General features: G+C 37.4%; 5 protein-coding genes across 9 annotated transcripts; 2 read left to right on the forward strand and 3 right to left on the reverse strand.

Annotated features, from left to right (window-relative positions):
• Nucleotides 1–1122: 1122 nt before the first annotated feature.
• Nucleotides 1123–4157, reverse strand: LOC125195994 (uncharacterized). The gene is made up of 7 exons (XM_048094327.2): nucleotides 4004–4157; nucleotides 3253–3626; nucleotides 2902–3129; nucleotides 2428–2782; nucleotides 2220–2344; nucleotides 1934–2069; nucleotides 1123–1655 (listed from the first exon to the last, which is right to left on the reverse strand). Exons 2-7 carry the CDS (start codon nucleotides 3594–3596, stop codon nucleotides 1416–1418), a joined length of 1428 nt encoding a protein of 475 aa, XP_047950284.1. The 5' UTR covers nucleotides 3597–3626; nucleotides 4004–4157; the 3' UTR covers nucleotides 1123–1415.
• Nucleotides 4158–5021: 864 nt separating this feature from the next.
• Nucleotides 5022–7361, reverse strand: ERD2 (ER lumen protein retaining receptor family protein). The gene is made up of 6 exons (XM_048090256.2): nucleotides 7117–7361; nucleotides 6348–6613; nucleotides 5975–6090; nucleotides 5571–5644; nucleotides 5430–5493; nucleotides 5022–5352 (listed from the first exon to the last, which is right to left on the reverse strand). The coding sequence occupies exons 1-6, from the start codon at nucleotides 7205–7207 to the stop codon at nucleotides 5316–5318; spliced, it is 648 nt and encodes a 215-aa protein (XP_047946213.1). The 5' UTR covers nucleotides 7208–7361; the 3' UTR covers nucleotides 5022–5315.
• An 800-nt stretch (nucleotides 7362–8161) lies between these two features.
• Nucleotides 8162–11065, forward strand: LOC125192898 (uncharacterized). 2 transcript variants are annotated; one of them, XM_048090572.2, is made up of 5 exons: nucleotides 8162–8303; nucleotides 8399–8446; nucleotides 9355–9477; nucleotides 10619–10738; nucleotides 10809–11065. In XM_048090572.2, exons 2-5 carry the CDS (start codon nucleotides 8401–8403, stop codon nucleotides 10871–10873), a joined length of 354 nt encoding a protein of 117 aa, XP_047946529.1. In that variant the 5' UTR covers nucleotides 8162–8303; nucleotides 8399–8400; the 3' UTR covers nucleotides 10874–11065. The 2 variants fall into 2 exon arrangements, with proteins under 2 accessions (XP_047946529.1, XP_047946527.1); XM_048090570.2 differs by having other exon boundaries at nucleotides 8186–8446.
• Nucleotides 11066–16896: 5831 nt separating this feature from the next.
• On the forward strand, nucleotides 16897–19478 carry LOC125192507 (U-box domain-containing protein 17-like). Its single transcript, XM_048090102.2, has one exon. The coding sequence runs from the start codon at nucleotides 17156–17158 to the stop codon at nucleotides 19301–19303; it is 2148 nt and encodes a 715-aa protein (XP_047946059.1). The 5' UTR covers nucleotides 16897–17155; the 3' UTR covers nucleotides 19304–19478.
• A 240-nt stretch (nucleotides 19479–19718) lies between these two features.
• LOC125192509 (heat stress transcription factor A-4c-like) lies at nucleotides 19719–22113 on the reverse strand. 4 transcript variants are annotated; one of them, XM_089056043.1, is made up of 3 exons: nucleotides 21960–22113; nucleotides 21114–21361; nucleotides 19719–20998 (listed from the first exon to the last, which is right to left on the reverse strand). In XM_089056043.1, the coding sequence occupies exons 2-3, from the start codon at nucleotides 21327–21329 to the stop codon at nucleotides 20012–20014; spliced, it is 1203 nt and encodes a 400-aa protein (XP_088912169.1). In that variant the 5' UTR covers nucleotides 21330–21361; nucleotides 21960–22113; the 3' UTR covers nucleotides 19719–20011. The 4 variants fall into 4 exon arrangements, with proteins under 4 accessions (XP_088912169.1, XP_088912168.1, XP_047946061.1 ...); XM_089056042.1 differs by having other exon boundaries at nucleotides 21114–21743; XM_048090104.2 differs by having other exon boundaries at nucleotides 21926–22113.
• Nucleotides 22114–26952: the final 4839 nt, after the last annotated feature.

The raw sequence follows: 26952 nt of genomic DNA on the forward strand, positions 1-26952 counted from the left end.
CTACTATTATGCTACATTTAGAGATAGAGAACAAATAAATTTGAGGAAGAAGTTGTGATAAGTTGAGAATCAAAGTTGTGGGTGTGAAAGTGATGTATTGAGGTAGAAGTTTTAAAGAGATGAAAGATGAAATGTGTTAGAGATATCTACATGTAGCTTATTCAATATAAAAAATGTGAAGTGAAAGTAATATCAACTTAAATATCTAATGATCAGGTTTATTTGGTTTTTTCTTCACTGATCAGGTACGTTTCAACGAATGAAAGCAGATAAAGTGTTTTAGTTTATCTAAATTGTTGACTTTTAATAGGGGGTAAATCTGATTCGGCCACATCGAAATAATGGGATAGATTGTTAGTCAAATGATTGTATATGAGATTAGTGGAAGATGTCATAAATAGAAAGAGTGGTAATGGTCCATCGTGTTTCAGTTTAATCCTTAAATACAGACACAGAGAGAGACAAGGATGACAATACTCAAAATCTATTGAATCCACACGTCTTACTTTCTCAGCATGCTTTCCACCAACAAGGCAACAACTAGTTGAATTCTCCCCACTTTGATACTAATCAAAATGGTATTTTATTTTCTTTTATTATTCTTTTGTGAATCAGGATAAATACACAAAAGGCTATGAAACAAACTTGGAAGAAAAAAAACAAGGAAAGATGATTGGGACAAATTAAAAGACAAAGTAGAAACCGCAGTTGCAGAATAATCCGAAGAGCATTCCCAGCTCCAGGCTGACAAACACTTGCATACATTCCCGAGAGAACGTAAGCACCAGCCTCGTCCATAGCAATTAAGATACCGAGAAGCTTCTGATCACCATCTCTGAGGCCAAAACACAATTCAATCGAGCCAATATGATACGGGATGTCAATTGGCCAAGAAAGGGGCGATAGATCTTCATGTGAAGAAAGTGAGCCGAAACTTCGATGATTTTGGAGGCAGCCAGGAGTTGCATCACCAGACCAGATATAACAATGGGTGTGTTGATACCCAGTTCAATGACAGTTCCACCAAGAATATGAAAAAAAGAAATATAATTTGATACTATAAAAAGGATCTTTAGTCTCTAGTTCCAATCCAATATGGCATGCAAATTCGAAAAACTAAAATAAAATAAACAGAGACGAGATTTTATTAAGTTACATCAAGTGTTTAAGGAAACAAAATTCGGAATTTATATAAAAAATAAAGATACAAAGTATCCGATGATTTAAAGCTAATACAAGACTAAGTAGAAAAACCTAGGCATATTTTGCTCTAAAACCTCGTGTCTTGAGAAAAAAACGAAGACATTACTACCACTAACATTACGCGGTGCAGTTTCTTTAAAGTTGTGGAAGCTCCAGCTTGTGCAGTATAAACTATCCATAACGGTTGAGGATTATCTTAATTGGCCTATGGCTTAAAAGCCAAAGAAACCAAGCTCACTTGCTTTCTCCTTCTCAAAGGTCTCAAAATATTGATAGATGATCGTCACAGCAAGAAGGATTCCAGTTCCTGAACCGATGGCACCCATGAAATCTGCCAACACAGTCAATGCACCAATGCACATTCCTCCAAAAGCTGCAGCAGTTGGGATATAGCGGTTAAGTTCCTTCTGTAAATTTGAGTCCCTGTGTCCAGGCATAACCATTTGTTGCTCCTGCAAATTATCAGCAAGATTGCGTAAAAATATCAGTAAGGCTTTTCTGGGATGTCGTAGCAGCATTCATGGTGCTAAACAAATAGAGCAAATTAATGGAAAGGGATGAATAGTAAATAAACTTTATTCATGATATCCAACAATTGATCATAGAGCTAAGAAAATTGAAATGTGGGATGATAGTATTCAGCAAAATTGAACTTCATAAGCAGGTGTTTTACTGTATGATGTATTGATGTACTATGTAGTTTATGAGTTCAGAAATTAACAATTCTTACCTTTAGCTGCTTAGCGACATCTCTGGCAGAGGATCCGGAAACTTCAATCCAGGTCTTTGAGAACAGGGCACACGCAGATAGCATGAATACAATATAGAAAAGCGCGTGGAAAGGATTTGCTGCCACATCTGCTAAGCTGAGAAAAGATGGTGGGAGATAACAAGATCAATATGAACTCATGGTCAAATAAACTTCAGATATCACACCAGGAAGGAAATAAAAGGTAGTCTTTGCATACATGCTAAAGAGACCTGTAAAAATCAACTAACAATTACAAAAAGTTTACCTTGATGGAGCAGTGACATAGTAAGCAAGGCCGCCAACTGGAATCGATTGGCCTGTATATCCAGAATCCTTCCATGTGCCCAACAAGTTGACCAAGAAATTTCCACCATATTTCTTGTATAGCAACTGCAAGGCGGTACAAAGTAATTAATGAAATTCAAGAGAGGCAACAAAAAAAACTAGAAATCAGAAACAAGAATTGGGCTTACCTGAGAAATGAAGTATAGATTGGATACAAGGGCAGACTGAAGAATAATGGGCATGTTGGAGGTATAGAAAAGCTTAATTGGGTAAGAGCCTTGTTGTCCACGGGCATTTTTAGATCTCACTGGCAACACCACTCTAAAGCCTTGGAAATATATCACGATGAGGAAGATCAGAACGGTAGCGAGAAGATTGGTCACATTTGGAAGATTCTGCCTGTAAAATGCCTCTCGAAGTGCACGAACTTTGTCTGTTCTTGTTATAAGCAAATGGAACAATGCAATGACAGCCCCTTCAAACTCAGCACCTCTGCCACTGTTGATAGTTGTAGGGCTGAAAGCTTTCCAGATAATACTTTCACTGCAAATGAGAGCAGAAAAGTTTATTGCATTGCCAAAAACTAATTTAGTGAACCATTAGTACCCTAGACTCCTACTAGCAAACCAACTAAGAAACTTAATAAAAGTTTAGTTAGTTACCAGATATTGGTAGCAATGAACAAGGAAATCCCAGAACCAAGACCATAACCCTTTTGAAGCAGCTCATCCAAGCAAATCACAATAATACCAGCAAAGCACAGTTGCAGAATAATCAGAATAGCATTCCCCACTCCAAGCTGGCCAACACTTCCATACATTCCCGAGAGAACATAAGCAACAGCCTCGCCAACAGCAATCAAGATACCAAGAAGCTTCTGAGCACCATTCCTAATGCCAAAACAAGATTAAACTGAGTCAAACACACACCTCTGATACAGATGAATCAATTGGAAGTTAAAGGATGGCCTTCGTGTGAATAAAGTGGCGGATAGCACAAAACAAATAACTTACAATAGCGCCCGGTCTTCGCGGACATTGTTGTCAACTTCAATGATTTTCGACCCAGCCAGGAGCTGCATCACCAGTCCAGATGTGACAATGGGTGTGATACCCAACTCCATGACAGTTCCACGGCTCGATGCGAGAATAGCACGCATCCAGTAAAAAGGATCACCTCCAGTAGTTGAATGTATGCCATACAGAGGAAGCTGGCTGCAGACCAAGAATATGAAAAGCGAAATCACAGTGTATATAACTTTCTCTCTAAACGGAATCTTCCTGTCCGCGGTCTGAACTTCGGGCAGAAACGAAAGGAACGGCTTCACAAGATGCAACACCCTAAATCCTCCTCCCATTTTGCAGAAGATGAACACAAACTCTCAAGCCTGCGCAACACACCATTACAAACATGCTATAATTAGGTCCAAATCGTTATACTACAAGCTACAATTGCAATTCAAAACTGACATTACGAGGAAATAAGATCGAAACAATGAAATTGCCTAAACAACAATAAAATTCTGCTCTATATGATTCCTAATAATCACGATTCACGAGTAACCTAGATTTTCGATAAATCAGGAGTAGATCTAAAACAACCTAATCTGGACTTCGAAAACTCCAAATTCGGTAACAATAAGTCCATCTAACTACTAAAACCCCTATAAATCGGAAAGCGTAAAAACGAAACAGATCAATCGAACAGCAATCACTAATTCGCAACAATGAGCTAGAAACGGATAATTGATGCAGCGAAACTCACCGTGAAGAAGCAGATCTGAATTGAAAGTGGGTAGACTTGAGGCGGAATGCCCCAACAACTGCGTAATGGAGTTGAGGCGTTACAATTTAGATATTTCACACAATAATCTGTTTGAAGCTTTCAGAGTTGACAAAGTCTAGTATTTATAGCCAAATAGGCCCACGCCCAAATTCCTAAACCAACTACTTCAAGGATTCTACACGACTTCTAAAAATTTTATTTATGGAAAATAATATATTTATTAACTTATTTACTACGATTTTCACATTTTTAGTTTATTATATCTCGATCTATATCCATTAAAAATGAAATAATCCTATTATTACCATACATAAAATTTCAAATTTTGTCCTCGTTAAACTAAAAAATCCTTCTCCTTTCCTTGTTCTGGTTCGCTTTGTTTAAATTTAGTGATTAAAAAAAATGAACATTCATATCTGAATAATTACTATATTTTGAAGTAGATATCTTCCGACAGAAAAAATGTTATATCTAGATAAGCTGCTCCATTATATATAGGAGTAATGTTTTTACACTTAATACTATAAATTCAATATTTTTTATATATAATTGTATTTAGGGTTATACATGACTTGATCCCAAATATCACTAACTTATCTACAAAATTAGTCGAAAGAATAATAAACTTAAGCCCTTATTGAATTTCTAACAAGTTTAATTTCAGTTCGGAGAAAAATGGAACTAGTGGAAAATTTACAATAAGCTCTAAGTTAATGATTTTTGTGATCATTTTAATTTTATTAAAAAAGATGTAATTTTATGAACCAAAAACCCTTGTATTTATGATACCATCATTTTTGTGATTATTTTCTAGTTTATAACACAAGATCATAATAATCAAGAGATGTAAACGAATAGATAGGAGTACATTTTTGCAACGCTATCCATTTGCAACTAATTAAATTATTCATCCTCAGATTTGTATTCATAACATACTACTATGATTACTAGTGTATTTCACATTGCATAACATTTCACAGCAACTTTACGAAGCGAATCCTCAAAAACAAAAATTTCCCATTCGAACACAAGTTGAATTTGTAAGCATGTAAACTAGTTAACAAAAGTTCCTTCAAGGATTTACATGTGCTGCATAATATACATATACTGACAATAGTTTTGTTTCATTGCATTTCTCAAAAGGAATTTGTAATCTTGGAACATAAATTTGTCATATCCTAAGATCAGACTCCACCTGAAACTCCATCAAAGAGACAAAACTTCAATCAAAATCATGGCATGAGCATATCAATGCAGACCGTCCTATCTGTATATGCGCCCCGTGTTTGTATCAGGCTGGCAATTTCAGCTTTGAATTATTTTTCCAGCTGCAATAAGAGAGTAGATCTTAGATATGAATATGCACAACATAATGGACAGGTTAGGAATTCCGTCAGCGAATCACCTGATAAAGTAATAGTAAAAGAAGTCTGCGTAAAGAGCTGTTTGGACAATCCCGGAGACACAAGCTGAGAAGGAAAAAACGCACAAGGTTAAACATCGATGATGACAAAAGAGCCGTGCAACCAATTTCTTCATGACTTACCGATCCATCTGCTGAAATGATCTTCAGTGAAATAGCGGTAGATCCAGTTTAGGATGTAGAATGCTCGATAGGCCCTGTTAAAGTGATGATACCACAGTTCTAATTATCTGGGAGATATGAGATTACTTAATATGTGTGCAATGGTTTCTCAGTACCTAAAACAAACAATATATGCTCAACAATGCTGAATGGTACCACTTAAAATTGCAGCTGAAAATTCGACATAGATTCAAAACGGAACAGTGATCCTAAGTTTTCAACTAAAAGTTTACTTTACGATCCTGCACCCTTCTTTCTCATCCAAGCATTTATGTCATAGTAATGTCATTATTATTTAGTGCACAACGAAAAGAGCTTATGGCGCAGTACAAATAAAGCTAAAAATAAGATAATTATCAAATTACCCAAGAAAGAAAATGTATTGTCCAGCCAGATTGTCCACATTTCCACTTCTTTGCAACAGAACCAACTGTGGTAGTATTGCTACAGCCTCCAAGTATATTGAAAATGCCCAAAATATCTGAGATGTAATAAAAAAAAGTTGTTAAGAAGTACATATACAAAGCACAAGGCAATATCTTCTGTAGGAGTACTACAATATAGGAAGAAGACAGGGAACGAATGAACAAACAGGACAACTGGAAAATCAAACAAATGCATCCAAAATTAGTTTCTAAGATTAAGATTGTAGACACTGAACATCTCTCTCGCAACCAGAACAATTATTATATACAATTAACTCAACAAGAGTTTCAAACGAGTGGAGATTTAACTAACCTCCTCAAACGAGAACTTCTCATTAACCAAAAGTGCCAAGAGAAAACATGCTCCCACCATAAAATAGTGTCTAAAGGTGTCCAGGTCACGGTCATAGGATCGCCTAATTACTGGGTGAAACCTCATGTACCAAACAATTGCCAAAGAGCTTGCAATGAACACTATTTTCATAGTGGAGTTATAAACCGAAATGAACTCGGTAAACAAATCGAGGTACCGAGTCAAGAAGACAATTGCATACAGTTCCTGAGTCTTTAAGGAGATCCCTGAATTGAATGTATTACTGTCAGTTTCACTATCTCATATAGTCACAGTCACAATACACACAAATGCCCAAACACAATATAATCTCTTCACTTAATCAGAGATTCAGAAGACAAGAAAAATGCACAGAACATCTCCATCACCATCAAAGGCTGACCTATCAACGACACAACTAAGGCAACAAATTCCACGGAGCATAAATGTGATCACAACTCAATTTATCGAAATCTCCTCGCATGATTGCCTCAATTACAAACATCAGTGGCTCTGGCAAATGCTACAGCTAGTGCACCATCAAAATGAAACCCTAAACTATGAAATTCTAGATACTGCATATTGCAACGCACAGTAAAAGGGGGAAATTCAACAGATTAACAAATTAAAGTTCACATAACTTAGTCAATCACTATCACACCATTACAGCTGAAACAAATAAACACGCAAAACGATGCATCAAACAGCTACAAGGCAAAATTAGGGCGAAATTGGGGGAAAATTGCGTGACCTGAACACGATTTGGTGGCATAGATTTTGAGGAGAAGCACTAAAATGCTGACCAAGTGCGTCATGTCGCCGATAAATCTGAAAATATTCATCGCTGCGAAGAGTTCGAGATTTTTTTCTTTCTTTTTACGTTTTCAGTTTTTTTTTTCTTTGTTGTTTCTTTGCAGAAAGAGAAAATAGACTGGGGAGGTGGAGGAGGTAATGGAGTTTAAGCTTTGACGCAAAGCAAAAATTAATTGCAAATATTGGAGTGGAATTGAGACGTGAAAGAGAAGAGGCGATATTTAATTATTAATTAATTTTCCGAAAATGAAATAATTAGCGAGCTGATGTGGCAGTTGGAAGCTCGTTTCAGCGTACACGAAGCCATTGTGCCTCTGACTAAAGTTCATCCTTTTCTATTTATATTTTAATTATTTTTTGATGATGAAATACTTACTTTAAAATATTATATTTACACAATTAATGATAGAGATATGTGGAAATTTATATTGCAATGGCGTGAGAATAACATAATTAAAAATGACTATAATATTAGTGCTTTTTTCAATCAAATAAACCAACATATTTAGGATATAGACATATAGTAAGAGTATTACTTTATCCCTAAACTTAATTGAAAAGATAATTATAATAATTTAAAAGAACTAAGCGAAAAAAATGATGACATCATCTAAAACAGTCTCATGTGAAACGTTCTTCAAGTTTCAAAATTCATGCTTCTACCTTAAGCAACTCAAAAAAAAGAAATAAAAATATGCTTTTCAGTCAAATATATTCCGTATTTGTTTATTATATTTGCCCCCGTAATACAAAATGAAATAGTAAAAGAACAACATTAATCATTTAAACTGATTATTCTCTTAAAAAGGAATTGATTATAATATGCAAAAGGGCCTTCAAAAGTCAAAACAAACAATAGTAGTATAAGAAAGCAAATTTGATTCGAATTAATTAGCAAGAAATTAACAGTAATTTTGAGCTGTATTGACTAGTTAATCACCTAAATACCTAATCCAACTCCGTAATTAAAGTAGTAAAAATTAACAAGAAATTAAGCAAAACCGTTGAAAGAGAGTAGACTCGCAGACTTCCCCTTCCCCAGCAAGAAGCTGTTTTAGAGAGAGAGAGAGGGAAGGAGATAGAAATTCGTGTTTACCCAAACACCAAAAATCAAATTGACTAATGGTCCCCCTCTCTGATTGTTTCTATTTTACTTTAATCCGGTTTTTATTGTTGACACTGGAAATCATTGACCGGACCCAATTTCTGTGACTCGACAGCCATGGGTTGCGCTGGATCGCGGGAGAAAGTAGTTGGCAGTGGCTCAGGTACTGTTTCGATTAGGTATTTGATTGATTGATTCATATCATTGCTGGATTGTTTCGTTGATTGTTGTAGCTGGTTGCTGAATGTGGCAAGGGTTTGATCTTAATTCTGCAATTACTGTTTCATATTTTGATCAGTTTGTTTTTGAATGATGTAGAGTGATATGCACTAATCTGATTGTAGACAAATCATGTGTTGTTTTCTTTGTGTTTATGTTTAATTTTTTTTACTGTTATTGATTGAAGTGGTCAGCAATTCTGTCGTATGTGTTTCAGCCTTGTGTTATCTGTCTTGTAAAGATTAGCCTAATTACAGTGTTTAGTTGCTCATAGAAAAGATAGCTATGAAGCCATCTGGTGCTTCGCTTGTGGTGCTACAAAGAAATGAAAATTTTTGGTTGATTTTTTTTTTTTTTTTCATTTTTCCTGTTTCTTGTTTGCACACCATAGCTGATTTGGTTGATTTGGATTTCATGAATGAATCGTTTCCATTTACCGTGCATTTTGATTCCTGATTTCAGAGTATATGAAAAAGAAACAGAGAAGCTATCCGCATAATAGTGTAATGAAGTAATGGAAGTACTTATTTATAGCTCTCTTAGCTTTCAAGAATGAGTGTACCTTGAATATATAATGGTGCAGCTCACCTATGGTTCTCTATAAAAAACCACATGGAATTCTCGGGTGCATAGTTGCTTACTAAGAGATTGAGGGTGAAAATTTAGTGATGCTGGAAATTTGTTCCTGAGACATGTCGCCTTGAATGATGAATGTGATATATATGCTCTCTGCACATCTATAGATATCTAGTTTTGGTAGTTAACCATTATGTAGAATCGTAACACTGTTGGTGAGTCTGCTTGCCTGATAAAAAGAAGCCCTTAATTATGCTTAATTTTGTCTGAAACCAGATACTTCAAAGAAGATACGGAAACCAAAGCCATGGAAGCACACAGAAGCAATAACCAGAGAACAGCTAACGCAGATGCGTGAGGAGTTCTGGGACACTGCTCCGCACTATGGAGGAAGGAGAGGTAATGTAACAGATGATGTCTTTCTGCAATGTGGCAATACATATGATCAAATTATGGTTCTGTGCACTTAAACTTGTGGGTTTATTCATCTTTAGGGTTGGCCATCTGAACTGGTATATACTTTGAAATTGTAAAGTCCAAATGGACCAACACTGGCCTGTTAGTCCGATTAGCTTTTTCGTCCTTAGCTGTATTCATATTTGCGCTGTTGATCACAAATGAAGCTATATCTGGAAAATCAGCATTATATGGGCCGGTGTGCATAAAATCTACTTTAGGTTGATGCATTTCATCTCATTGAGATCAACTCTTTTTGTTTTCCATCAGATTTAAATTGAACATGAACTGTGAGGCTGTTAAACTTAGCTGGATAAAGTACTTGGTGAATGTTCAGGGTAGATATTACAAGAAGAATACATTGATATGCTAGTAACTCAATCACATGTGTATTCTAAAATTAAGGGTGAAGTGGTTTTTAGTATTGCATACATCTTTGAAAGCTATAGTAGAATTTTATAATCTCCTTTTTGTTTGTTAGTGTAGAACATCCTACCTTATAATGAATATCATGTTTTAAGTATATAGTAAACACATGTATTGTTAGCTTTTGCTACTTTTGTTCATTTTAAACATCAAGTAAATTTCTGTTTCCATATTGAGACGTCTTCTTTGCTTTCACACACTCATGGTATCTTCATGTTGATCCCATCTCTAGTCTCTGAATGAATGGAACTGGTGAGATTAATTGCTTGACCTTTTATATTGAATATAAGGTGTGAGTTTGAGCTTACTCTTACTGCAGCATGATTGATGAATAGAACACTTGTGGTTCCATAATAAGACCACTTCAATGTTAGGTCCTATCGTCATGTCAGATCTTTAAACCATTTTGATGACATATTTGGTGAGGACTGAGGAGAGATTTCAATAAACAACCATACTGACTTGCAGGGTAAATTGTAGCAAAAAACGGTGTTGGTATAAGATCTATACATCTTATGCTTTTTTAGACTTCTGGTATGGTTACTATTCCTAATAAAATGAGGTTTGGTTCATTGTGAGTCAAACCAAACTAGAAAACACTTGAATTTAGTTATCTTTGCTGCTGCTTCATTTCCTTCTTTTTCTGTAAAATCAACAGAGATCTGGGATGCTCTCCGGGCTGCAGCTGAAGCTGATTTGACTCTTGCCCAAGCAATTGTAGACGGTGCTGGCGTTATCGTTCAAAATCCCGACTTAACAGTCTGCTACGACGAAAGAGGTTGGTGAATTTTCCTCTGCAATAATGTGCCATCCAGTAATCCATCCTTAATGGAAGATGTTATTTGCAGGTGCCAAATATGAGTTGCCCAAATATGTTGTGAGTGAGCCTACAAATCTGATCCGCGAGAACTGAAACGATATCACAGTGACAGTATATGTGTAAATCGACCTCGTGATTCTTGTTTCTGAATTCACCATCCCATTAAATCCTGCTCAATTGCAAATTTTAAATTTGTTGAACATGTTGTATGAAGCTCTTACCATTTTTGTACATACTTGCTTTGGGTGATTAACCACAACCCCACCTAAGGTTCTCTCTTGCATATGTTGTTCTGTTCATTTCATTTCTGGGTTTAGGATTTTAGAGAATAAATGAAACATATATCTCTCTCTCCAAAACACACAAACACACACTAGATCAGCTGGCAATTATTGATCATCTGGGCTGGCAAAGAGGGCCAGTTTGCCCATTAAGGAAAAAAAATATGCATGACTAATATAGATGACTCATCCTTTTTTTTTCTTTTTTTAAAGACAACTCATCCTTGAGATAAAGCAAAAAAGAGAATGAATTAACCCTGCACATGTAATATAAAACTATGTCCAATAATTTTGTTCTTCACTTTCAATTAAATTAATGTGTTCCGTATTAGTAGTAAATAATTAACTCCACAAGTACATGAACTCGAAGGGTTCAAAATTTCAAATAGTCAAGAATCATGATTTGGTTGCAAGATCGAAGAGTAAACAATTAGCATTCCCTAATTCTTTCATACTGCTTGGATTTTGACAAAAAGAGGCATTTATCAAGATGTTAAAAACATTCTTAAATAGTGATTCAGATTTGGGCCGTTTGTCACAGCTATTTTTTGTAATCTTATAACTTTCGCCTATTGTAAATTATTTTAAATAGTATCTTTTTGGGATATATTAATTCAACTGCCCAATTATTTGATCTGTTTTGCTATTATTTCTCAATATTTTTTCAGAATAATAATAATAGTAAAAAAATGCTATTATTTTTATTTTTACTATTATTATTAATTGGAAGTCCACATTTTCGTGTAACTCATGCAGGAACTATGTAAGTCAACTACAGCGTAAATATCGCGCCAATAACAGCGACGATTGTGATTTTAGAAAAAAAAAATAGGGTTACAATAATATTGACTTTATTTCCTAAGTAGGAAGGGAAAATATAGTTGGTTTAGACTTTTAAAAGTGTTGACTATTTAGACTACGTGGTCGGCTGCTTTGAATGTCATTATCCAATAGTCGTCCACTATTTTAGACCATGCATCGCTACAAACCAATTTAGTGGTGAAAGGTGTAAATTTTTCTATCGAATAATAGTGAATTATAAATAAATTATTGACAAAATGGTTCCAAATAAATTTATTTTGTTTTTAAATCTAAATTTAAGAGTATTCAAGTGATATCAAAATTTCAAGGAGTACTATTCATAAGCTATAAAATTATTCTTTATGATGTAGTCCATTTGAAATGTTGGTCTGGTATAGAGTTTCTAGCTTCTTCTTTGGTGCACCATATTGTATCAACATGTAATTTACACTTATTACATGTCAATGTTTATTCTTCCGTAAATTTCACTATATTAAATTTCATTGAACTTGAATCATTCTTAGATGTATCGTTTCTCTGTCTTTAGAGCATCTTCAAGGAGGGAAGGAATATAGAAAAAGAAATATCATATATTCACCTTCTTAAAAAATAAAATATACCCTTCTAAAAAATAACATATTTCAAAGGGAAAAGGTATATAGAAAGGTAAATTAATTCTTTTAAATAAAATAATCATACAAAATGCATTAAAAAATATAAAGTGTAATACCTTTTCAAATACCTTTCCCTTGGAGAATGATTTTTCATGAAAAGAAGGTAAATATGATAGTTACAAGATTTTACCTCTCCATTGATGGAGAGGTAAGAGCATCTCCAAGAGAAAGGATAAATGGAGTAAATAGAAATAACTACCATATTTACCTATTCTTCATAAAATTTCATGCTCCAATAGAAAGGGTAACTTCTTTCATTTTGAGAATGTATCTTTACTTTTTTAAGAAGGTATAAGAATCTTTTTGAGAAGGTAAATGAGAAACATACCTTCTCAATATACTTTTTACCTTTGGAGATGCTCTAAGGATACCTCTTCAAAATGAGAAAAAGTATAATAACTTCTCAAATACCTCTCCCCTTAGAAAATATTTTTCAAGAAATAAAGGTAAATATAATAGTTATATTAGTTTACCTCGCCATTTACCTCTCCCCTTGACTATGGTCTTACCAATAGTCTTCTCACAAGACATACTCGAACCTTTCTCAATTAATCCTTTCTAATGTGGAAGACTGAAAAATGTTACAACCACAAAGCATATACTCTGAATATCAAGAGATCTAAATCGGGCTTAAATTAATGCCATTGTTCATAAATCACTATATGAGAAATTTCTACAATTACAATGTTCCTCAATCATTCAACCCCTACACTATACTTATCTTTGAGAAAAACATACACCATTATATTAAGACTCGATCACAAGGGAAAATGAGGATATTGAAACTTTCCTATAGTTAAAATATTTTTAAGTATCAATAGTTCTAATTTTTATTATAAATCATTTCACTTTAGAAATAACATTTTTTTTATGTTGATCTATTTTACAAAATTGGTCTATTTCCACTTTTTTTTAAGTTTTTCCCTTTTATAAGGTGAGCCATGTTATTCACTTACAACTAAATGTCAATGTAAGCCGCAATCCATGGGCCGGTCCAAATAGCCCGCCAAATTTATAGGGTTAGGGCTTAAATTTTCTAGCCAGATAAGATTACAACCTGATTAGCCTGCACCCGATTAACCCGTAACCCGTTAGGGTCAGACCCGAAAACCTGATGGGCTGGCCCGGAAACCCGATAAAATTTCTATCGTTCTATTTGTTTGAGTCTAATTCGACACTTCATTGGTTATTTTATAATATAAATTACTAGAAAAATAACTTTTAATTTTATATATTAAATATATAAATTGTATATTACATTTTTATTAACATAATAATAGACAAATAAATTAAAAACTTCAAAATCACTAAAAAATATATTTAAATTTCTAAAAGATGCTTTAAAATTTATTGATGTTTATGGGTTATTTTGCATAAATCTCAAATATTAGTATTTGATCATGTTTACGTTTGAGATTAAGCATATATCTCAAATTTATCATAATTAAATATTTAACATTTTATAAATATAACTAATTTTCACCATTATTTATTGGATTGATCGCATGTCAATTTTTATCGGTAGCAACCCGATTAACCCGTTAGGCTAGCCCGAAACCCGAGCTTTTAGGGTTAGGGTTGAACTTTTATAACCTGAAAAAATACAACCCGATTAGCCCGCACCCTATTGTTCCACTTCCGCAACCCAAATAGGGTTGACCCGAAAACCCAATAGACTGGCCCGAATAACATCCCTACTTACAACACTCCTATCAGTATATATTTTCTATCTGTTTCGCTAACAATTTTACTTCAAACGCATGTTTTCTCAAGGTTTCTATTTTTAAATGATAGAAAGAATATAATTTAACAACAACATAAATATAAAAGATTGCCCATGTTAGTGGACATCTAAGTACTATCAATATACACAAAAACTCCATTTTCTATGTAACCAACAATATCTAATCCATCAACATAAAAAATAAAAACCGTTAGAGTAAGAATTGGTTTAATGTTATTATTACTAGGTTCAGTGTTCTCGTAGAGCTAACCATTAATTAATCCTAATCTTTAATGAGCTCATAATATTGGACGAATTATTACTCAATTAATCCCAATAAATAATAGAAAAGCATCCAAAGCAAACGGTCTGTGACGGCGGTGGTGACAGATGATAAACACAAGGACAGCTATGGCGGTGAGGTGGGCAGCGTCACAGCGCGGTATCTGTAGCTGTAATTAAATTGGGCACCGTTTTTGGGTTTGACTTTGGTAACCCGCCAAACACGTAAGCATTTATTTGACTGGTGAATCATTCAAACTACGTGGCGTGATCGCACCGAATTCTTACCAACCGTCGTCGTTTCTTTCCACAATTGGAAGTTGGAAATATTATCCGCTCCTTCGAAGAGTTGTGAGATATCCAATTTTTCATTTATTTTAGTGCATTCTTGATAAATATGGATTGATATGGTATAAATTATGGAGTATTTTGTTAAGTCACTATTTTTTTTTTAATAAAGGGAAGAGAGTTACTACTGTAGAAATTTAAACTCAATTCTTTTATTAGTGCAATCGACCGCAAATCACTTCTAACGAATCATGCAACAACAAATGCACAAACTTCTTCATTAGCTCAGGTACCATTGTTACAAATTTTGATTTCACACTAAACTCGAGTGAAACTCTATCTACTTGATTTCAATCTTTATTAATAAGCATGGTTTATTCGGATAGATTCTCTTGTATGATGATTCGAATACTTTTCACCAGTGCAAAAACATTTTAGTTCAACATGTGCACAACAACCAAATTATCGTTTTTTACAAATAAAATTTGAACCAATCATGTATGAGAAATTAAAGCCTATCAGAAATCAATCATAATGCGGCTTGTAGTAACCGAGCATCACCCCATTCATATCGGATAACTAGTACTCCATATCCTAGACTATAATAAAAATACTAGCATAGCACTCTATGAGTGTGGAATCTCCGTGCTTCATAAAGCTCCGTCGATCTCTTGTATTAGTACTTTGAAAAATCTAATAGATTAGACTATTTATGAATTATAATTTATATAGTAGCATAATTTTTCTAAGTATATATATAATCTTCATGCTTTTTTTCATTAATTTATAATATATTTTCATTATTAGTATTTTGTTATTAGTTGCTTTGAATCTTGATAAATATTCGGCCATGTGCTCTGAGTAAAGTCTAAACCATATGAAAGAAAAAATAAATAAACGAAGATCAAAAAAAGTTCCTAAAAGAGAAATTCACGAGCATGAAACCGAAAGTGCTTCATAAGCACCATTTCAAATTGCACTGTTCTTATCAAGAAATATGCACATGTTCCACCAAAATACAATTTTCTTTTTACAATTTTTTTCATTTAACAAACAAATTGGGCATTTGTTTCAGTATTGAAATCAGGCACTTTGCTCAATCCACATTTCTGCTTTATTCAGCTTCATCTTGATCTTATTATCCTGTTATCTTTTCAAGAATTGACCTCAATTCCAACTCTAGATTGTTTTTAACAATTTCAAAATGAGAATTTTAGATTTGTTCAAGAACCAATTGTCACTCACTTATGGAATGGGGAAAGTAGATGCATTATTAAAAAAGTCAAAATGAAGTAATGATGAAGCTCTCAGTTCAAGTGATTCTCACCTTGGTTGTTGCCAACTTTTATTGCTCATTATGACTCGTTGTTTTTTTCCAAACAGAACCCTATGCCACTACTTTATTTATTTAGTAGTACTACTCCTACTACTATTTATTTATTTTAATATAAAGAAAAGTTAAAATATTATACTCACTCTATCCACCATAATTAAATTGCATCATTGTCAAAAATAAATTATTCACAATAAAAAATCTAATTTTACTTTTGTTATTTTGATCAAAGATGTGGATGTGGAGAGAGAAAGAGAAGATGAAGAGTGAAATTAAATAATTTAAAAAGAAGTCATATGTAGAAATGAAATTCAGGTAAAATGAGAGGATGGGACAACTGCTAAGGTTAAAAAACTGTTAACGTTAAGTTTCACTTTTGGCTTTAGTCAACTATGTGCTCAATTGCAAAACCATCCCTACTTTTATCATATCTCTTTTTCTTTTACTTTAATTACAACCCACAAGAATTAAAGCTAGTCAACCTTCATCAACCCCTAAGCATTCCCTTAACCCATAAAATTTAAATCACAATGTGTATAGTTACTTGAGAATTAAATTATTAAATACAGTTTAATAAGTTTGACATTGTAAAATTCAGAGAACTATATTTATTTATATATAATAAAAAGGAAAAATAAAGTTAGGTGACATAATAAATCCCTTATAAAAATAGTAAAATGAATGGACAGAAACACAGATAAATAGCACAAACCCACACCTGGTGTAGGCAAAGGTCGCTGTCAAAGCTGCCTGCATAGAAATTGTCGGAGAAAATTCAAGATTGTTTTTTTATCCCTATTTTTTCCCTATTGAAATTTCAGTCAAATTCTCCATTAATCAAATTCTTCCTTTCCTATTTCCTCCGCACGCGGCTTCTTCACAATCCACAGTTTGTTTTTTTTTTGTGCGATTCCCAAATTCAACTATAATAATCACCAGTTTCGTAGATTATTGAATTTCAAACAAAAAATTTGTTGTTGATTCTTCAAAATCATGGCATCGGCGGCGATATTCTCGTCTCTGCGGCGGCGGAGCTCGCCCTCGCTGGAGGCGTTTCTGGCGCCGGTGGATTTACCAAACGCCGCCGTTTTGGAGGCTCTCCGCGCCGTTTCGTTGTCGTCCTTCTCCGGTAAGAGCAAAAAGGCCCCCTTTTTTCAGGGCAAGAATTCGAGATCTTTAATCCGGAAAATCAGCGTCATCTCTGTGCTCCTCGACGCCCTAATCGATTTGGGGATTTCGGGGATTCCTCCGACTCTGTTTCTGTGCTTGAAGGAGTTGTACCTCCTGCTTTATCGGTCGAAAATCTTGATCGATTATGTCAACGGTTCTAGCAAGCTATGGCTGCTGCTGCAAAACCACTCGATTTCCGGTCATTTCCATGATATCAATCAGGAAATCTCCACCCTTTTCGATGTGTTTCCTTTGTCTGAGATTGCTACTTTGTCTGAAGATGTTCGGGAGCAAATTGATTTGTTGAGGAGACAGTCTAGGGAGTCGAAATTGTTGATTGATAAGCGTGATGAGTGTTCAAGATTGAAGCTTTACTATTTCTTGAATGAATTTGAGAATGGCAGAATCCCAGAAATGAATGAGCTGTACATATTCTTTGTGGAGAAATTAGGGATTTGCGATGTGAAGAGCTGTAGAAGTGAGATTGAGTTCTTGGAGGAGCAGATTGTGAATCATGATGGTGATCTTGAGCCCTGTGCCTCTGTTCTCAATGGATTTGTGGCTCTGTTGCGTTATTGTAGATTCTTGCTGTTTCGATTTGAGGATGGAGATGGGGATTTGGGGAAGTGGAAACGTAGAGTTAAAGCAAATGGATTGATCTCTAGAGAGATTGCAGACACATTTGTCACAATCCCTAAGGATTTCTGCTGTCCTATTTCGTTAGAGTTGATGCATAATCCGGTTATTGTGTCGACCGGGCAGACGTATGATCGTTCCTCGATTGCTAGATGGTTGGAGGAAGGGAATAGTAGCTGTCCGAAGACGGGGCAGATGCTTGTTCATATGAAATTGGTGCCAAATCGCGCGTTGAGGAACTTGATCTTGCAGTGGTGTGTGGCTAATGGGATCCCGTATGATCCACCGGAGAATAGTGCGGATGTGTGCACGTCTGCTCCTCCGAGCAAGGCTGCAGTCGAGGCAACGAAGGCGACTGCAGCTGTGTTGGTCGAGGAGCTGGCAAACGGGACACCACGGGCCAAGACTGTTGCTGCTTGGGAGATTAGGCTGTTAGCGAAAACGGGGAGGGAGAATCGGGCGTATATAGCTGAGGCCGGAGCCATACCTCTTTTGAAACTGCTGCTTCCGTCTGCGGATGCCTTTGCGCAAGAGAATTCCGTGACTGCGTTGTTGAACTTGTCGATATACGACAAGAACAAGAGCCGGATCATGGAGGTCGAAGGGTGTTTAGGCGCCATTGTCGGGGTTTTGAGAAACGGGCACACGACTGAGGCAAGGGAGAATTCAGCCGCGACGCTGTTCAGCCTCTCGGCCGTCCATGACTACAAGAAGGAGATCGCGCGGGAAGATGGAGCCGTGGAGGCTCTGGCCGGGATGCTGGTGGACGGGACTGCCAGGGGGAAGAAAGACGCGGTCACAGCTCTATTCAACCTATCCACGCACCCTGAGAACTGCGCGAGGATGATCGAGTCAGGCGCTGTGAGAGTGTTAGTCGGGGCACTCGAGCGCGAAGGCATCGCTGAGGAAGCTGCCGGTGCGTTGGCACTCATAGTGAGGCAGCCTATTGGGGTTGAGGCAGTCGGGAAGGAGGAGAGCGCGGTGCTAGGGCTGACCGGGATGCTGCGTTGTGGGACTCCGAGGGGTAAAGAGAACGCTGTGGCGGCGCTTCTCGAGCTGTGCAAGAGTGGGGGCGCGGCCGCGACGCAGAGGGTGCTTAAGGCGCCTGCGATGGCGAGCCTGCTGCAGAGTCTGCTCTTTACAGGGACGAAACGAGCTAGGAGGAAGGCGGCGTCGTTGGCGAGGGTATTCCAGAGATGTGAGAACACATCGTTGCAATTTGGGGGATTGGGTTTGGGGTATGCGTTTGCTAGAGGAAATGCGGTTGCTGCCATTGATACAAGCTTTGCTGCTGATGTTTCAATGCCTCTCTCCATTTCAGTGCCTGTGTTGTAGAGATGTTTCGTTACCCCATTCTTTTAAGTTCCAATTTTTTGTTTTCTTAAATTTGTGATAGTTACAAAATTCATTCAAATAGTATATGGAAAGGGGGTTATACATAAAAGTTATTTGTGCCTGCACAGTTTGTTTCTACTGTCAATGTTTGTAATTACAATTATTGTTAGTATTAGTATTGATTGGTCTGAATATGAACTCACATCACTCCTCACTGGAATAATGTGACACAAAGCTACAGAGTTTCATTTCCAATACTATGCTATCTCTCTTGCATTTGATTAGAAATAAGAGAAGCTATAGCCTAAAACTGAAAGTGTACCTTATATTCTTCAAAGAACCATGTATCATCTCTCCATCTCCCCACGACAAGTAACATACGGCAAGTCATTCAGAGAACTATATAACAAGCATGTTCAAAATAAATAAGCAACGAGTTGACATAAGAACTCAAAACGCGGTACCTCTGCACGCAACACAAAAAACGCTAGAAAGCTAAGAAGCATTCCTCTATTATACAACAATAACTATGTGTACAAAGCAAAAAAACGTAGCTCAAAAGGTAATATGTGCAGGAGGGGAGGTTATAAATCGAATGTCTACCTACTGCGAGATCAAACTCATCTCTAAATCAACAGCCGTAGGCATTAGATATCAAAAGTGCATTCACCAAAAAAAAAAAGGAATACCATAAAACCATACTGTAGGTCAAGTTTTTTCCGCGGGAGTGAGATGCCCCAACTGTTCAGTAAGGTTATTCACACTCCTCATATTCCACCAGGGCACTCCATGATCGCCTGGTTTACTCTCATCTTTCTTGTCACCAGCATCTCTCTCTGACTGAAATTCAGATGAATTGTTCGAACCAGGATTTTCTGTTAGAAACTGTTCCCAAAATACATCATTGACCCCTGTTCTTGCAATCGTTGCTGTCATTACTGCCTGTTCTTCAGCAGGAGGTTGCATATCTTGGGCACTAACAGCTCTCGGTGTAGAATTCATGTCAATATCAGGTGTATTGCCTCCAACATCAAGATTAAGTTGGGTGCAAGATATGCCGGGGCTGAGCGCACAACTTGTTGATTCAACTAACTCAAAGGATGAATTAGATTTTCCTAAGCCTTCACCAACTTCAAGAATTATTTTCTCCCAGAACGACATAGAAGAATCTATCTGATCCAACAATTCCTTGTTGAAAGTCAAAAGTGCATCCGCATCTGAATTGTCGAGTGACAAATTTTGTGAAGATGGCCTCTGACAATCTTCATTACTGGTTTCTTCACATAAGTAACTGTTTCCAGGAAACCTTCTCTTTCTATCATGCCCTTCCATTTGCGGCACAAGATCAGGTTGGTGCAATGTCTCGGCTAAGGAGGATAGCATACTTGCATGATGTTGTTCCACATTTTGTGCGCGTTCAGCAAAAGCTCTCATTTGCAACGTAAGCTCTTGTTTCTCCTCCTTGTGTCTATGCAATTCCACATCGAGTGATTCTTTTTCACACTTGAGCCTCTCAATATCCTCCTTATATCCTTTCCTTTCTAACTCCGTTAGGGGAGGTAAGGGGGGCAGATTTGGTGTTGAGTGACTGTGAACAGGCTTGCGTCTATGAATATTCTTCAAAAGGTGTAGCTTTCCTCTAACAAAACCTTCATTTGCAAATTCCCATTGTTCAGGATCAACTTTTCTGAAACCCTAATAACACACAAAAATGGATCAAACACAGATAAGTTATTATAAGAATCTTTGATCAAACAAATGTAAAAGCACTAATTTAAACACATTTAGCTGTTAAGAACGAACTACTCACATATGTATTTAGCTGCCTAATAAAACTAGAGAAATTGTTGTGCTTGAAGTATCTGGGCAGCAGCTCCCTAGAAAACTCCGGAGGGTTCCATACAATGAAACTTGTATTGTTCTGACTCCAAGACACAATCGAGTCTGTAGATGGATCATCCACCATCTCATACGTCTTAGCAAGGAAAGGCGCCACCGAGTTAGAGCTACACGGAGCCTCATCCATCACGGTAACTTTATCTCACAGTGACAGATGCCCTAAACTATCAAGAAGAAACCAACTCAAAGGGCCGCTCAACGTTCAATGTCTCCTTGAACTTTCACCTAACATCAAATGGACTATCTTTTCGTTTCACATTAACAGCAATACAATCTTAAGCTTCCGAATTAAGACTAAAAACATTGGGAATCGAAAGCAAAGCTAAACAATTTTCAGAAAGGAAGATCTCACAATCGTTCACACTGATATTTTCTCCAATTCAATATCCCAACCCCTACAAATCGAAATGAACATCTCCTAATCAGAATCCCCTCAATCGAAATCAATAGCTCCCAAAATCCACTACTACGCCAATCTCTCCAGTAACTCGAGTTGATAACAAGTCAACCGCAACAATCCAAGCAACAACACCTTGCAATTCTACCGAGAAGAACATAAATACTCAAATCAGAACAACTAAAAAATGCAAAATTAAATTACGCACACATGAAAGTCGCTCAAATCTTCAAGCGAAAGCATCAACTTTGAGACTTGCGCGTTGTGAAAGATACTCCAAACGAATTTGTATACATAAAGAAATACGCATGTGTTGAGCGAATCACCTGATAAAAAAAACAATATGATTCCACCGAATACCTCCAATTTCTTAACGGCCGCGTGCTTCGTTTGTGTCGGTTGGCGTCGATTTATATATTGGAGACTGTGGAATTCTTTCCAAATCAGGTAGGGGTATTCTAGGGTTTACACATTGTAGGGAATTTGAGAGCATTTCTGTACGTAACAATCATCATCATCCTTCTCCTTATCTGTTGTGTAGGTTCTAGGCAGCTGACGAGTAAACTAATATTTACTATCGAACGCCCCTCAACTTCTCTAAAATACTGAAGATGCCCCAATATTTTCCGAAATTGCAAAACGGAATGTATACTACGATTAATTTTAACCATTTTAATCTGATTTGAGTTTTTATGTATTTATAAAATTGAAATTGCATCCTTGTCATTTCATTATATTCGGATATACTAGTATTATCATTTATCATCTTTGTAGATTTGTAGTTACCACTAAATCCTATTACTCATATACAGAGGGTTTTAATTGGAAAAAAGTGATTGCTCAAATCTGAAATGGAAATAAGTGGTTGTCCGAATCTGAATTGGGAATAAGAGCATCCGCAGCGGTAAACACTTTCGTTCTCATCCGTCCGTGCCGCTGAGCACCGCCTCGTCCGTCTGTGCCAGTGGCACGGCGCTGCTCTTAGCTAAGAGCACGTCCGTGCCGCTGAGCAGCACACGTGGCATCGCCTTATTCGCCAACGGCATAGCCGTTGGCTTTTATTTAATTTTTGTTAAATGTGAAATTAATTAAAAAAATGTTTTTAAATAAAAAAAATATTTTTCCACTTCCCAAAAAAATATATCCGTTTTCTTCCCACTTTTAATTTATTTTTCAACTTGCAACACATGAGTAAATGATCCGGGGTCTCAAGAGGCAATTGGGGTTAGAGGACTAATCTTCCAGTGTAATTTTTAATTTGTAGGATTTTAATTATGTATTTTTTTTATTTTCTAGGATTTTAATTATGTATTTTTATTTTTTAGTATTTTAATTATGTAATTTTTATTTTTTAGGATTTTAATTATGTAATTTTTATTGTTTAATATATTTTTATAATGTAGAAATGTTTTTAATAATTGGAGTATTTAAATTGAATAATAGAATGGTGAGACCCATGAGCTTGTCCTTAGCTAAGAGCACCGTGCTCTTAGCTAAGGACGAGGAGTAAAAGCGGGTTCGGGCCCACTTCCGTGCTCTTAGCTAAGAGCACGGATGGGGATGCTCTAATGATTGGTCAAAGCTGATTAATTATTTGAGAATTATCGAATGGATTTTAACAAACAATATTGGTTTTTAGTTAGTACTCCACTTCAAAAAAGAGTATTGATTTTTTCCCCCTATTTTTTCATCCCATTTTTTCATCCCAGTTATGTTTATTTGTTAAGTTTGGAACTATGTAATTAATCGAGGTAGAAAGGACAATTATGTTGATCCTGACCATAAGATTTCCAAGATTGAACCAGGTTATATAAAGAGGTTTTGGTGACATACCGATAGGCGATAGAAAAAACATTAGACATTCCCTCTCCGAACACTTCAAATGTCGAATTAAGATCAAGTAGGAAAAAATTAACGACATTTTACATTGAACTTATAATTAGCTTTTCGAGAATAATTTCTATAAAATCTACGGTTTATTATTTAATCATATCAAATACTTTACATTGAACTTAGAGTTAGTGGCAGATGCATCATATAACGATGAAAGATTTAAGCTCCTACAACACAATTTTTTTCTCTCGAAAGTGTACACAATCATCTTTAGTCCTCACTAAATTAACAAAGATGGAGATCAATTGTCCGAGGTTGAAGGATTAGAAGCTGAATTAGATAAACAAACAAATAAAAAGAAATGATTTGTTAAAAGAAAAAGAAAATGTCAAAATGAAATTTTTTTGGTGTGCTTTTTAATACACATATATACCTATTTAACTAAAACAAATAATAGTTACAATAAAACTTCTAGCAGCTCAGAGTATATCATAAGCAATACTTAGAGCATCTCCAACGGCGGACGTCGCGGTAGGACGTCGCGGAAGTCCTACCCGACATCCGTCATTGTGGAGCAAAAGGTCGGACACGCCCGTCCCATAAGCCCATCGGATGTCCTCGGATATCCTCGTGACGTCCTACCTGACGTCCGCCATTGTGGAGGGGGTCGGACGTCCCGGTCGGACTTCCGAGTTAAAATTTATTTTTATTTTTTTGTTAAAACTCTATAAATACGGCTCTATATATACGGCTTGTTAAATTCCGTAAATTTGAAACGTATTAATTGAATAATTGTGATTTTATTTTATTGGGGGAAGTCCTAGTGAAAGTCCTACATTGTGCAGTGGGATGGGAAGTCCTAGTAACGTGGCAGGAGGTTTTTGTGGGAAGTCCTAGTGAGAATGGCGCTACCGGAAATGCTCTAACAATTTGTGTCATTTTCTATTTGACTAATCTACCCATCGATAGTATTAACCATTTCAACATTTTAGATAGAAGATAACCTGCATTGCACCATCCAAATTGCGCCATAATATAAGGGCCTAGTGTGCAAATTTCACAAATTAAATACACAATTTTGACATAGAATACAACTACCGTAGATCGCGTAAGATCTTGGTTTTTAGGCACCAATTGCGGTTAGTAATTAATAAACCTCGGATTAATCTATTTTGAGATTTATTTTTCCAAATTTGTGACGCTACTTCGTTTAGATTAATACATTATCTTTTGATTGGGGAAGGGGAAAGCGCATGACTTTTTTAATTTTTATAGGCGTTGAAGTTTCGACGCGTTTTCGGCGTTTCAATTTCCCGAAGATTAATTGCGCCAAAGTCGTGTTAATGGATGGGAACTATGAGATGGGAATCAAATCCAATCAATTTAAATTTCTTTGAATCTTCCAAATGAAAATGACTTGTCATCATGGGTGAATCGTTCAATTTAATGCCATGATATATATGAGAGGTTTGAGTTCATGGAGACATGGGCTTGGTTTGAACCCATAACAAAAACAAAAAAAAAAAAATCAAAAAAATCAATTTAAACATTAAAAATGTCCAAAATGTTTGGCTATTCGCACGCCAAGCAAGTGGCAAGGGCGCGCGTCTAGGGACGTCCCTTCTATTTTTGTCCGTTGTGCGAGCACGTCCTGCCATCTTATCTGCAATTTGTCCTTCGTTATCTTGTTTCGCCTGGGCACACTTTCCACTTGCAATATTGTTGGCCTTTATATAAAAAATATTATAAATTCGTTGAAAATATTGAACTCGTTAGGAATTAGAAAAATTGGTTGACGTCTAAACAAAAATTTGATTTTATTTTTAAAAAATATCCTCTTCGTTTCATTCAAAGCAAAACTTTTTTCCGGCAAAAGATTTTATGTGGAGTTGTTTAAGAGCATCCGCAATGGTGCTTAGGCCAGCCATTCTCTCCCCTGCCACGTCAGCAACACTAAAAAAACCACCTGCCACGTCAGATTTAGGCCAGCCATAGGCCAGCCGCAATAAAAACAATTCAAAATATACTATATTTACGAAATTAAAATTGCAATATACGGAATTAAATTTACGACACATATACGGGAAAAATAATCCATTCCATTAAAAAAAAAGTACAAAGATTTAAAAAAAAAGTACATGATTTTTTTTTTAAAAAAAAAGGGCTTCAACACACGAGCCCCGCCACTCTCTACTCCTCATCGCCGTCGCCGTCGCCGTCGTCCTCGTCGTCGCCGCCGCCGTCTCCGCCGCCGCTGCCGCCACCCGTGGTATCTGAGCCCACGTCGGAACCCCCCAGCCGTGACCTCGCGATCTCTAAATCAGCACGCATGCTCTCGAGCATCTCGTAAAGAAACCTCTTCTCCGTGGGGTCAGTGGCATTCTTCCACTCTCGGAAGACCTGTAACATCTGAGCCCGCGTTTGGTTACGCGAATGGAGAGTGTACTCGAGTGGGGTGGCTGGGAGGGCGGAGGACTGGACCTCGCGGGGCGATAGGGGGGATCCGCCCCTCGCAGCCTGCTGCGCCCGCTTGTGTCTAACCGGGCGGGGGCGACCAGTAAATGAAGGAGGGGATGGAAACTCCTCAGCATCCGGGGGGAGGTCGTGGGATCCGCCGCTGCTGCCGCTGTAGTCGCCGCTATAGTTAAGTCGCTGCTTCTTCGGCCACCCAATGTCGCACCCCGCCCGGAACTTCTCGGAGTCCTTCAACAACAAGAAGCACTCCCAGAAGGTGAACTCCTTATACTTCCCCTCCAAGGGGAACTGACTCGCGGCGATCCTTCGGGCGTCGTCCTCAGTCTGTCCACTTCTGAGCTGACGGAGGGCGTTGGCGTACAAATTCGCAAAACGGCCCACCGCGGCCCTGGTGCGCTCCCACCCTTTCCGGACCTCCTCGTTGCTGAAGTCCTTCCCGTGCGGGCAGTGGCTCTTATAGGCAGCCCTGATCTTCGCCCACATGTTGACAACCCGCTGGTTGTTCGCAACCAGTGGATCGTCGCACACCTCCAACCACCCCTTGGCCACCGCGGCGTACTCATCCTCCGTCCACTTCCTCCGGCCAGTGGCAGCGGGCTGCGATGACTCGCCGACCGCTTGCCCTTCCCCTTCCCCCTCGTCTTCTTCTTCGGCTCGGCCAGCGTCACTGGAACGGGAGTATCATCGTCCCCGAGATCGATCCCCATATCATGCAATGACAGAAGGTCATCGCCAGAGAACTGCGTCTCCACCGGGGTCGACGTGTGAGACGAAGCCGTCAAAAAATTAAGCGAGGGCCGATATACCGCGTCCCCTCCCGGTGACCCCTGCACCCCCCCCCCCCCCGGCATCCCGGGATGCATACCGTGCGGCATCCCCCCCTGCCACATCATCCCCATCATCTGCTGCAGCATCATCTGTTGCTGCATCTGGGGCATACCCCCCCACCCGGGCGCTGACTGCCCGCCGTCCGGCATCCCCCACGGCATACCCCCCTGGTTCCCCCCCATCGCCCCCCCCCCCCCCCCCGGCGCACCAGCCATCA

This window comes from Salvia hispanica, chromosome 4, assembly GCF_029641045.1.
Source record: "Salvia hispanica isolate PSC_SH4W2 chromosome 4, Shi_PSC_v1, whole genome shotgun sequence".
Taxonomy (NCBI): Eukaryota; Viridiplantae; Streptophyta; class Magnoliopsida; order Lamiales; family Lamiaceae; genus Salvia; species Salvia hispanica.

Excerpts from the sequence above, each read along its gene's own strand:
- LOC125195994 (XM_048094327.2), bottom strand. The coding sequence starts at position 3,596 with ATGGGAGGAGGATTTAGGGTGTTGCATCTTGTGAAGCCGTTCCTTTCG. Across the intron at positions 2,783-2,901 it reads TTCATTGCTACCAATATCTG|TGAAAGTATTATCTGGAAAG; the intron begins GTAACTAACTAA and ends TCTCATTTGCAG. Across the intron at positions 2,070-2,219 it reads TATGTCACTGCTCCATCAAG|CTTAGCAGATGTGGCAGCAA; the intron begins GTAAACTTTTTG and ends ATCTTTTCTCAG.
- ERD2 (XM_048090256.2), bottom strand. The coding sequence starts at position 7,207 with ATGAATATTTTCAGATTTATCGGCGACATGACGCACTTGGTCAGCATT. Across the intron at positions 6,614-7,116 it reads TGCCACCAAATCGTGTTCAG|GGATCTCCTTAAAGACTCAG; the intron begins GTCACGCAATTT and ends CATTCAATTCAG. Across the intron at positions 5,645-5,974 it reads CAATACATTTTCTTTCTTGG|GGCCTATCGAGCATTCTACA; the intron begins GTAATTTGATAA and ends TCACTTTAACAG.
- LOC125192898 (XM_048090572.2), top strand. The coding sequence starts at position 8,401 with ATGGGTTGCGCTGGATCGCGGGAGAAAGTAGTTGGCAGTGGCTCAG. Across the intron at positions 8,447-9,354 it reads AGTAGTTGGCAGTGGCTCAG|ATACTTCAAAGAAGATACGG; the intron begins GTACTGTTTCGA and ends GTCTGAAACCAG. Across the intron at positions 10,739-10,808 it reads AGTCTGCTACGACGAAAGAG|GTGCCAAATATGAGTTGCCC; the intron begins GTTGGTGAATTT and ends TGTTATTTGCAG.
- LOC125192507 (XM_048090102.2), top strand. The coding sequence starts at position 17,156 with ATGGCATCGGCGGCGATATTCTCGTCTCTGCGGCGGCGGAGCTCGCCC.
- LOC125192509 (XM_089056043.1), bottom strand. The coding sequence starts at position 21,329 with ATGGATGAGGCTCCGTGTAGCTCTAACTCGGTGGCGCCTTTCCTTGCT. Across the intron at positions 20,999-21,113 it reads TTAGGCAGCTAAATACATAT|GGTTTCAGAAAAGTTGATCC; the intron begins GTGAGTAGTTCG and ends GTGTGTTATTAG.